The 12316-nt window shown below is 43.0% G+C and overlaps 1 protein-coding gene across 1 annotated transcript; it reads left to right on the plus strand.

Moving 5' to 3' along the window:
• Positions 1–9109, plus strand: LOC307212924 (glutathione S-transferase-like). Its single transcript, XM_079970587.1, has 7 exons — positions 1–154; positions 2084–2190; positions 3014–3065; positions 3737–3869; positions 5263–5404; positions 5851–5982; positions 8818–9109. Exons 2-7 carry the CDS (start codon positions 2104–2106, stop codon positions 8938–8940), a joined length of 669 nt encoding a protein of 222 aa, XP_079826713.1. The 5' UTR covers positions 1–154; positions 2084–2103; the 3' UTR covers positions 8941–9109.
• The last annotated feature ends 3207 nt before the right edge of the window (positions 9110–12316 follow it).

A 12316-nucleotide genomic window follows, 5' to 3' on the forward strand; every position in this document is an offset into this window, starting at 1 on the left:
TTTGACCCTAGGTGAAAAGTCTCACAAAAGGCAGAGCTGGAAGGTGGAGCTTCTGAGCTTTTTATAAACTTGATGCACACAAGTTCAGCCTTTGCTCTGTCTCATAAGAAGTATCACTTGCCCAGCAGGACTTCCAGCAGGTTAGTAGTCAAAGGTAGGCAATTCCTTTGGAGAGTCATAGCTCAAGAGTGACACCCTTGACAGAGGAGTGGTGCAGGGACAATTCCCAAAGACCTCACCTCTGCCCAAAGATTTTCTTCTTTTACCCAGCCACTGTGGGTGGCTCCCAACAGAACATTAAAAGGTGGTTGTAGGATTTTCTGGAGATCTGTAATCTTGTGAAAGAAGCTTTTCTGTCTGGATAGACCAAAGGCAGGAGCTGGACAGTGGCAGAACTCTAAAAATCAAATAGCGGTGGGTTGAGGGTCTTGGTGGCACCTCAAGGGAGTGTTGGGTAGAGATGGGAGAGAAATTTGATTCTTTTTTTAAAAAATTATACTTTTCAAATATTCATTAATTTTACAATCATTTTAACATTTCAAAGTCTGTCTTCATTTCCCCTCTTTCTGCAATTCCTTAAATTTATTTTTTAATATCTTCTGCATATCCAAATTCATTTAATTTGCTCATTTAATTATCTACTTTAAATATATACTGTACTCTTATGAAACTGCAGGTTATTACAATAATCCTGCCAGTGTTTATATCTATTTGCAATTTATCTGCAAATATTCAATAAACCATTTCCATTCTTTTATAAAAAGTTTGTTATCTTGATTTCTTATTCTTGATTTCAGGAAATCGAGAGAAATTTGATTCAGTTTGCATTTTAACGTGCCAAATTTGCATTTTCTGAAATAATATGCCACCTGAAACATAGCTCTCGTTTGAGATTTGCAAATACCTGACAAATACCTCCAGACAAATAGTGCATAAAAATGCACAAAGTGTGCATATAAATGCATTTATTAGTGAAAACAATGTACCATGTAGTTGTCCAGAGAAAGAGATCCATTACATTTTGGGGAGCGAGGTTCCTGTGCCAGCATCCTGCGAACTCAGCTCTCCAACAGGGAAGGCTGACTTTGGCTTATTGCCTTGCAAAGTTCTAGTGTGAATTGCCACCTAAGTAGCTAAAGGATGAGTTTTATGGGTCTATTCTGCAGCACCTGCTGTTGTCCAAATGGTGCCATGGCATAGATACAAAGGCAAGGACCAAACAGGATTCAAAACCTCAAGAAGAGGGGGCAAGGAAGGCAAGGCAAATCTTTTGCTTTTCGTTAAATTGGCAATTTACAGATGGTGGAGACTGGGGCAAATTGGTTAGAGAGAAGGGAGTGTCTCTGTGAGGAAATCTAAAATAGTTTTAGGATGGAGGTGGGCTTCAGATGTGATCCATCACCATAAAATCCCATCATCCCTGATAGCTAGCCATCCTGGAGAGGCAGGTTTCCAGAGCTGTTTTAGGAGAAACAAGGCAGATAGTGACAATGGCAACAGTGCAGGAATGAGGGGAGAATTTACTATTTTGTGCCTCTGTGAATCATGGCCGTCTAATGAGGGTTAAACATTCATTATTTTTAAAAACTCATTTTCAATTTTATCTTTACTATGATATGCCATATCTGCTTGTGCATCATGATTATGAAACTGGTTTTTTTAAAACCAACAGACAAGAAGCCGTTAGACAAGAGAGCCAGTGTGGTGTAGTTGTTAAGAGCGATAGACTCATAATCTGGGGAACCGGGTTCGCTTCCCCGCTCCTCCACATGCAGCTGCTGGGTGACCTTGGGCTAGTCACACTTCTCTGAAGTCTCTCAGCCCCACTCACCTCACAGAGTGTTTGTTGTGGGGGAGGAAGGGAAAGGAGAATGTTAGCCGCTTTGAGACTCCTTCGGGTAGTGATAAAGCGGGATATCAAATCCAAACTCCTCCTCCTCCTCCTCTTCGTCTTCTTCTTCTTCTTTAATCTGAAATCCTGCTACAAGCAATCACCAACCAGCATTTTGAAAAGTTGTCCTTCTCTAGCGGTGGTTGTTTCTCTACTAAACACCATCTCTCTATCTCTCTGTTATCACAACAGAAAAGTAAGCACTTAGAAAAATGGCTGGGAAACCAAAGCTTTACTACATCAATGGAAGAGGCCGGATGGAAACCATAAGGTGGCTGTTGGCTGCAGCTGGGGTCGAGGTTTGTCTTCAGAATTTATCTAAAACCCACCATTTATTTAAGGCTGTAAATATAACCGCATATTTGAAGGACATGCCTCTCTGGCCCCACAAGAAAAAGAATGTGGGGAAATGTAGCTTGTTCAAGGCTGTTATGTGCATACATAAATGAGGGTGCTGGGAATGGTAGCTCTCTGGGGATAAACCAGATCTCCCAGGATTCCTTGGGAGAAGTCATGTGCTTTCAAAGTGCTTTGAAGGTAGGCAGACTAGGAATCCATTTCAGGCAGTTGGGTCCAGTCCTACCATATGGCTTAGTGAGGCACCTGCCTCAGGTGACTGATTTTAATTATCCTGGAAGGGTAGCAAATTGTCGCATTTACAGTGTTTTCATTTACTATTGTTGCACCTTTCTTGTCAGGGACAGGGATTTTCTGCGTCATGTGACAAAACAAATTGGGGAACCATTTGCTGTTCTGTCTCAGACAGAGAAAAGTCCTGGGCTGGCCTTGCTTTCACACCAAGACATCCATTTTTGTGACTTCCCTGCTTCAGGGCATGAACTGCTTTCAGACTCACACCACTTTTAATATCATATCCCCACTTCAACCATCAATGACATTAGCAGTGGAATTAATATTGTCCCAGCCCTTATAATCCCCTCCCTTGCTTTGTGGCACTTTCCTGTCTCATATTGCTTTCCCAAAAAATTGACAACAGAAGAGGAGATTACTTAGGGGGTTTCCATGAAATTTCCTCCAGTGCTTGAAAAACTCTGGGCCATTTATTGCAGATGAAATTATTTCATGGGACCCTTGAAATCTTCTGCCTCTTTTATTTTCTAGTTTGAAGAACAATTTATTGAGTCAAACGAAGATCTGGAAAAGTTAAGGAAGGGTGAGTATGACATCTGAATATCTCAGGATACTTTAGAGGATAATCACACAGACACCAAGATTACACGGAAGTTAAAAGAGCAAGTTTATAGTCTAGATGAATTCCCTGTACAATATGAAGAATAGACAATCTACTCTGAAGAGTAACTGCAATTCTACATATACCTCCTCACATGTAGGCCACACTGAGTTCAGTGGGACTATCTTCCAGTCTTAATCATAGGTGTTTTCAAAGTTCTCCAGTTCTTCATTGTGCCCTTAATCTCATATTCGGCAAGAATATGTGTGAATTCACAGATGTTATCTGGTTGTATTGCCTTTAACTCTGTCCTTTGAAAGAGAAGAGAGTTTCCTAGCAATAGACAGCAACCTTCGACACATGATATTCAACACTGCATTTTGCAGGGCTTGTTTTTAGCTAGAGAGCAGATTTAGCATATACACACAAAACTAGTTTTCCACTGTGTGTTTGCTGTACAGGTTTAGCACATTTCTGCAAAAGCATTCTTCACTATACAAAAAAAAGCAGAGGCAAACTTTATGATCAGAAAGGAACAATGGAGAAGTACCTAAATACTCAGATTCAAAGCATGTCAGATGTTCCTGAAAATTCACATGTCCTTGTAATTAATTGGGAGAATGAAATAACACTTTTCATCTTCCTTTGAAAAGATGGAGTCCTGCTCTTTCAACAAGTGCCCATGGTGGAAATTGATGGGATGAAGATGGTGCAGACGCGAGCTATTCTCAACTACATTGCAAACAAATACAATCTCTATGGGAAGGATGTGAAGCAGAGAGCATTGTACTGTAACATTTCTATAAGTTTTGTTATTAATGCATGATCCAAGAAGAAATCTCTAGTCTGTGATATAATCTGCTGACAAGCTATGAGTCAGCGCATTTCAACTCCCTGTGACTGCCAACTAAAACAAAAAAGGTTCAAGATTGAGCAATGTGAGCTAATATCATCTCTCAGTTTCCCAACTAGTTCATGTGGACTGGTTCATTTGAAATCAAGGTGGTTTCTCCAAAGTTCATGCCCTAGACATTCATTTAATCTCAATAGATTGGATCACTGGAGGTCAATACACCTTTCCCATTCCCCCCCCCTTTTCGCTTATATAATTCTGATTTTTAATATGATTTGCTTAAAAAAAAGTGTAACTGAAGAAGGTCTGTATGACTGATCAGCAAATCATACAGTTTTTTGTTCATTGTGCATATGATTTTATGCAGAAAGCACTTTTATTATGGTGTATGAGAGAGAGAGAGACTGAGAGACACTGAGAGAGAAAAGGGCTCTTTTAAAGGAAGAAATATACCTTCTCCAAAATATAGAAGCATTGTCCCTGTTTTTCTACTGAGATGACTCAATTCTCCCCCTCCATCTTGTGTTGGTTCTGTTTGTCTTACCATTGTGTTGTTGTTGTTATATCCATTTGTCCAGTGCCCATGTGTGCTGTTTTCTGAAAAGAGTATAGTTTAAAGGGCTTTCCACAGAGAACAAGGTAAAAGAGGCTTTGGCAAATAGGAATTAGTTGCCACAAGACTCTAGATCTGTGCGGCTAATTTTCACAGTCCCACTCTGTCCTACATATGTGGTTTTACTCCTGCTTCCATTAGCCCCAGCCAGCATGGCCTAAGGTCAGGGGTGATGGAAGTAGGAACCAAATAAACTTCTGGAGGTAAACAGCTTCTCTATCCCTGCTACAGAGGGGCAACAGGTCTAGCACCCAGGGATATCCGTATGATTTTATTATTGAGTTATTTGAGTTGATTGAGTTGAGCTGAGTTGTTTTTTAAAGCCCACCCTTCAGCCAAAAAACATTCCTGGAGCAGCTTAAAAATCACTTTGAAAAGATACCCCCCTCCACACACATACCTCAAGCATCTCATCTGAAAAGAAATGACATGAAAGGAACATGAATCAGGTGTGAGGAGGAAATAAGCAAATTGAGGTTCAAGTTCCTCGCTGCTGTCTTTCTATGTGGGTGAGGTGCTCTGAATTGTTGAAGTGGCTACACAATATTTTTTAAAAAAATATTATTCCTGATGTTGTTATTATTATCTGAGAGGAAGAAACACTTTCCCACTATTGACACACAAGCTTTATTGGTGTCCGTGATTTTCAATGTACCACACCAAGTCCCATGGTCCCTGGCGATCCAGTCACAGCAACATTTTCTTTCCCTCAGGATTGATATGTATTGTGAAGGTACTATGGATCTGTATGAACTGATGCTGATGCTTCCCATCAGGCCAGCTGACACGAGGGAGAAGGAGTTTGCAAACATTGTCGAAAAAGCCACCACCAGATACTTCCCAGCCTTCGAAAAGGTACGAGGCAAAGAAGGAACGGAACTTACAACCCCTTTTGAGAGAACAGAGTCACCTATGCTCAACTGTAGTTGGCAGCTGGTAATGTTGACAGGACTGTCTGGTCTGTCAGAAATCATTTTCTTAATTCTTCATTTTCCAAACGGCAACAGTAAATTTTAGACCATGTCCTGAGCTAAAAGGAAACATTTTAGTGGTGTGAGAGAAGAGTAAGCATAGCACACAGCGTGTTAATACCCCAGCTTCTCATTTTTGGTGCAGTGGCTTTTCAGATGAAGTGGGGGGGGGGGGGGGGTTGGCACTCCTTACCTCAGTACTGATCCAAATCCTCTTCATGTCATGATGCAATATTATCTGGGTGCGTGGTTTACAAAAGTTGCCCAAATATATATTCTCCATTTTGTTTATGTACCTGAAGTACTCTTAAAACATTTCCCGCTCTGTAGGTCCTCAAAGATCACAGGCAAAATTTCCTGGTGGGAAATCAGCTCAGCAAAGCAGATATTCAACTGCTTGAAGCCATTTTAATGGCAGAAGAGCTGAAGGCTGATATTCTCTCCCAATTCCCTCTTTTAAAGGTAAGCAACACAATTTCACAACTTATTATAAAAGATAGAGGATGAACAGGTGTTGTTGTTGTTTTTGTAATGATTGATGATTGATTGATTGATTGATTGATTTATACACACCCCGCCCATCTGGCTGGGTTTCCCCAGCCACTCTGGCTGGCTCCCAACAGAACATTAAAAACACGATAAAACATCAAACATTAAGAACTTGCCTAAGTAGGTACAGTGGTACCTCGGGTTACATATTCTTCAGGTTACATACGCTTCAGGTTACACACTCCGCTAACCCAGAAATAGTGCTTCAGGTTAAGAACTTTGCTTCAGGATAAGAACAGAAATCGGGTTCTGGCGGCGCAGCAGCAGCAGGAGGCCCCATTAGCTAAAGTGGTGCTTCAGGTTAAGAACAGTTTCAGGTTAAGAACGGACCTCCAGAACGAATTAAGTACTTAACCTGAGGTACCACTGTACAGGTTCCCTGGCTCTTGCAAGTTCTCATTAGCTGTGAAACCCTCCAGATCTTGCTGCACTGCAGCTCCCATCCACCCCAATCACTGACCATGCTGGCTGGGGCTGATGGGAAATGTAGGCCATCCATAAGGGAAAGGTCATAGGTTTCCTACCTCTGTGCTAGAGCACACTATCCATACAAGAGTAGCAGAATAGCAAGGGGGTTGGAAGCAGAGACAGGAGTGACTAATGGGGTGCCACAGGGTTCTGTCTTGGTCCTGGTCTTATTCAACATCTTTATCAACGACTTGGATGATGGACTCAAGGGCATCCTGATCAAATTTGCAGATGACACCAAACTGGGAGGAGTGGCTAACACCCCAGAGGACAGGATCACACTTCAAAACGACCTTGACAGATTAGAGAATTGGGCCAAAGCAAACAAGATGAATTTTAACAGGGAGAAATGTAAATTATTGCACTTGGGCAAAAAAAAATGAGAGGCACAAATACAAGATGGGTGACACCTGGCTTGAGAGCAGTACATGTGAAAAGGATCTAGGAGTCTTGGTTGACCACAAACTTGACATGAGCCAACAGTGTGACGCGGCAGCTAAAAAAGCCAATGCAATTCTGGGCTGCATCAATAGGAGTATAGCATCTAGATCAAGGGACGTAATAGTGCCACTGTATTCTGCTCTGGTCAGACCTCACCTGGAGTACTGTGTCCAGTTCTGGGCACCACAGTTCAAGAAGGACACTGACAAACTGGAACGTGTCCAGAGGAGGGCAACCAAAATGGTCAAAGGCCTGGAAACGATGCCTTATGAGGAACAGCTAAGGGAGCTGGGCATGTTTAGCCTGGAAAAGAGGAGGTTAAGGGTTGATATGATAGCCAGGTTCAAATATATAAAAGGATGTCACATAGAGGAGGGAGAAAGGTTGTTTTCTGCTGCTCCAGAGAAGCGGACACGGAGCAATGGATCCAAACTACAAGAAAGATCCAAACTACAAGAAAGAAGATTCCACCTAAACATTAGGAAGAACTTCCTGACAGTAAGAGCTGTTCGACAGTGGAATTTGCTGCCAAGGAGTGTGGTGGAGTCTCCTTCTTTGGAGGTGTTTAAGCAGAGGCTTGACAACCATATGTCAGGAGTGCTCTGATGGTGTTTCCTGCTTGGCAGGGGGTTGGACTCGATGGCCCTTGTGGTCTCTTCCAACTCTATGATTCTATGATTCTATGACACCATAGGGAACAATATGTCTGCTAATTGCAAATACCATTCAAGTCAAACTGCCCCAAAGTGAGACTCCATATTCCGTTTTCCAAGGTATACTCGGTAAGGTAAAGGTACAGGGACCCCTGACCATTAGGTCCATTCGTGGCTGACTCTGGGGTTGGGGTGCTCATCTCGCTTTACAGGCCAAGGGAGCCGGTGCACAGCTTCCAGGTCATGTGGCCAGCATGACTAAGCCGCTTCTGGTGAACCAGAGCAGCGCACGGAAACACCGTTTACCTTCCCGCCGGAGCGGTACCTATTTATCTACTTGCACTTTGACGTGCTTTCAAACTGCTAGGTTGGCAGGAGAGGGACCGAACAACGGGAGCTCACCCTGTCGCGGGGATTTGAACACCGACCTTCTGATCGGCAAGTCCTAGGCTCTGTGGTTTAACCCACAGCGCCACCCGCGTACTTGGTACAGCACTGTAATTCTCTGGGGACCTTTGCTGGTATACAACAGATAGATTGTGCAGCTTCCCAGGCTTTAAAAATGTCTGTACGCATATAGTGTATATGTGTGCGTGTGTGTTTTGGTGACTGAGCATGTAGCATCACATGGCAACAGGCACACATCCTAAACTAGGACTTAGTAGTTTAATAGGAGGAGCAGCTCTGGAGCTCATAAGTATGGTGCCATTAATTCAACCGAACTAGTAGATCTATACTTGCACCCCTTTCTGGATATCTTCAGCCTCCATATAAAGGAAAGCGGCAGGCCACACAGATGAGAGCTCAGTATGCTTACTGAAGCATACCGAGCTCTAGTATGGAGCTTTTATCCCCCTTTGCGTATCGAAAACACCATCGTCTCTGAAACGTGACTTGGGTTTCCATCACACAAATAAGGCCCATATTCATGGATAAGCCATTTGTGAATTAACCGTGGACTCTTAAAAGCAACTCACAAGCCTGCAAATAGTGGCTTCCATCTTCAAAGGAGCAACCTTGAAATAACTGTGTTTTGTAGATAATAAAGTTTCTCATAAATAGTTTCAGTATTGATGATCAAGTTGTACTACCATCATGGTGAGAGATGATTCTTCAGGAATGCCACCATTTTTGCTATAAGACTTCTTCTTTTCTCTTCTAAATGTTTTGCTGTTTCTCTTTTCAGGCTTTTAAGGTAAGAATCAGCAGCATCCCTACAGTTAAGAAATTTATGCAGCCCGGGAGTCCAAGAAAACCACCAATGGAAGTTAAGGATGTGCCAGGGATCATGAAGATTTTCTACGGATAAACTGAAACAAAGCAAAATTATTTCACCTCAGTTGTAGGTAGCTACAACTACACTGGGCACAAACTGGGGTGTGAATTCACAAAGCTACAGTGAGAACAACAAGAGTAAAAGATGGTAATATTGTGTGGCGCTACACTGAAATGTAATAAAACATTCTACAGCTTTTATACTTTTGTGCAATGTTTTTCTTGAGTAGCCAATAACATGTCTGTCCAACCACCACTAGTTCCTGCTGGTGCTTTGCATAAACGAAGCCAAGTTTGACAATTTGGCAGCTCAACGCTAACCCAAATGGATACATAACAAGCAGGAATTAACGAGGTGACCCCTACCCAAAGACTGAGGCTGCCACCCTTTCCCCACATTTAATACGGTCAGGCTTCCTTCTCCCATACATTGGATTGTGCAGTTGTGGGGAAGCTTTGCCTGATCAAACTTCTATTGAAGCCACAAGAACTTTGCTTCAGGATAAGAACAGAAATCGTGCGGCAGCGGTGCGGCAGCAGCAGGAGGCCCCATTAGCTAAAGTGGTGCTTCAGGTTAAGAACGGACCTCCGGAACGAATTAAGTACTTAACCCAAGGTACCACTGTACACCCAAGAGATCACTGCAGTCCACGGGACAGTTTCTCCTGCAAAGATCTCATAAGCTGCCTCTACAATAACTCAGAGCGGGGTTTTGAGTGTGGCTGTCTCTGTCCTGTGAAATAGCATTCCTGTCGAAACCCGACAAGTGCTCTCTATCTGCACATTTTTTTTTACTGACAGGATTTCCCATCTGGATAAACGGGCCTCTTTTTTACCATGAGCGTTTGCTTTTTTTCCAATCCTAAATGCATTTGAGATACTGTATGTGTGTTGTATGGGACGCAGGTGGCGCTGTGGGTTAAAGCCTCAGCGCCTAGGGCTTGCTTGCCGATCGAAAGGTCGGCGGTTCGAATCCCTGCGGCAGGGTGCGCTCCCGCTGCTCGGTCCCAGCGCCTGCCAACCTAGCAGTTCGAAAGCACCTCCGGGTGCAAGTAGATAAATAGGGACCGCTTACCAGCGGGAAGGTAAACGGCGTTTCCGTGTGCGGCTCTGGCTCTGGCTCTGGCCAGAGCAGCGATGTCACGCTGGCCACGTGACCCGGAAGTGTCTCCAGACAGCGCTGGCCCCTGGCCTCTTAAGTGAGATGGGCGCACAACCCCAGAGTCTGTCAAGACTGGCCCGTACGGGCAGGGGTACCTTTACCTTTACCTTTATGTGTAAATTGCCTTTAGATGGCTGCTTAGAAGATTGCGGGAGAATCAATTATTATAATAACAACAATAAAAAATGGATAGTACTCCATGACAAGGGTTATAGGACGACAGCCATGGGAAAAAACTATTTTTACACACTTCTCTATAAATTCATGATTCCCCCCCCCCAAAAAAAATATGTAAATGGTTTTGATAGGTTTCTGGTGGCCTTACACAGTGCTTCTCCCCCCCCCCCAAAAAAAAATGTTTAGGCGTACTCTCATTTTCCTACTCATCTTGAAATACTGCCCCTCAATGAGGCCAAACTTAGATTCACAAAATGTTTAGGGGTATGCATACCCCTGAGTCTCTCCCCCCCCCCCGGAAAAAAAGCACTGGCCTTATGACCCAGGGAGCCATTCATAGCAGCCAGCAGATCCGAGTTCTCTTTCCTAGATTAATGTCCAGAAGCAAAAAAAAAAAAAAAAAAAAAAAAAGAAAGAAAGAAAAAAAAGTGGTGAACAGCTTAAATGTTAAACCAACGGTTAAGATCTGCTGAGTTGTACTCATAGTATCTCCAAGGTCAGAAAAGTTGATAATTAGTTTTGTGCAATGGGTTTTGCAACTTTTTTAAAAATAAAAAAGAACAGTTTGATAAAAAATAATAATAACTAACTAACGTACACAAACTAGATAGGGCCTGGCAGAGCACTCATTCATTCATTTATATTTTTGCTTGCACAGCAAACGGAACATTCAGAAGATACAGTTTCCCTTTCAGCTCCATGGCAAGGGACAGTCTTATCTGCTGAATTTCTGCCTTTCATGCAGCTGTTAAAGGCACAAAGCGTCTTTCAGGGGAAACCGTGGAAGTCATATTAGCAAAGCAAAAGAGGAAGAGCAACAGTGATGTAAATTATACTGATACCACACCACCACCCTCCTTCTCCCCTCTATTCTAGCTCCCAGCTCCATCCCTTCTCTTAAACATCTTTTTGGTCGAACGCAATCATTCACCACCAGCATTGCTGACAGATCAGGAAAAAACCCAGCAAGGCTGTACTCTTGTGCCTTTAACAGTGCCTTGATCTGCAGAAATTAGGAGGTGACGCTTCGGCAGTATGCCTCCATGCAATGTAAGGGACATAGATACAGGACCAGATTTAGGTTTGATGAGGCCCTAAGCTACTGAAGGTAATGGGGCCCTTTATATGTCCAGCTGTCCTCTGTCAACAACAAATTGCCGCTGTTTTTTGCTTTGAATATATGCTATACAGTGGTACCTCGGGTTACAGAAGCTTCAGGTTACAGACACTTCAGGTTACAGACTCCGCTAACCCAGAAATAGTACCTCGGGTTAAGAACTTTGCTTCAGGATGAGAACAGAAATCGTGTTCCGGTGGCAGCGGGAGGCCCCATTAGCTAAAGTGGTACCTCAGGTTAAGAACAGTTTCAGGTTAAGAACAGAGCTCCAAAACGAATTAAGTTCTTAACCTGAGGTACCACTGTATGGTAATTTATGGACCTAATAGGTATCTAAAGTAATTGTTGAAAAGTCCATGCAGAATGCAAAGTCCATGCAGAATGTGGGCACCATATATATATATATATATATATATATATATATATATATATATGATCAAACCAGTGATATTTTAGGGAGCAGGCTAGCAGGCGGGGCCCATTACTTACATCATAGGAGCCTACACAACACAAAACCCTGTTGCTGTATAGAGGTTTTATTTTATTTGTTTTTTATCTTATATTTTGGAAATGTACATCCATTTTTCCCCCTTTATTTTTTTGGAGGGCCCCCAAGAGAGTGGGGCCCTAAGCTATAGCTTGTTTAGCTTATATGTAAATCAGGCACTGCATAGAGCTATGCAAGGGCACAGCATGGGTTGCCAGTGGGGGGGGGGACGACACACACCTGGCTTGCTAGTAGTACATGTGAAAAGGATCTAGGGATCTGAGTGGACCACAAGCTTAATACGAGTCCACAGGGTGATGCAGCAGCAAAGAAAGAGAATGCTATTCTAAGGCTGCATCAAGAGAAGTACAGTGTCCCGATCAAGGGAAGTGACAGTCCCACTCCATTCTGCTCTATTCATGCAGGTGGCGTTGTGCTCTAAACCACTGAGCCTCTTGGGCTTGCCG

Source organism: Podarcis cretensis (genome assembly GCF_951804945.1).
Source record: "Podarcis cretensis genome assembly, chromosome: 3".
Taxonomy (NCBI): Eukaryota; Metazoa; Chordata; class Lepidosauria; order Squamata; family Lacertidae; genus Podarcis; species Podarcis cretensis.

What these genes read in the sequence shown, in the direction of transcription:
- LOC307212924 (XM_079970587.1), top strand. Translation starts at nt 2,104, where the DNA reads ATGGCTGGGAAACCAAAGCTTTACTACATCAATGGAAGAGGCCGGATG. An exon ending in TGGCTGCAGCTGGGGTCGAG is followed by an intron (nt 2,191 to 3,013) that starts GTTTGTCTTCAG and finishes TTTATTTTCTAG; the next exon opens with TTTGAAGAACAATTTATTGA. An exon ending in CCCAATTCCCTCTTTTAAAG is followed by an intron (nt 5,983 to 8,817) that starts GTAAGCAACACA and finishes TTCTCTTTTCAG; the next exon opens with GCTTTTAAGGTAAGAATCAG.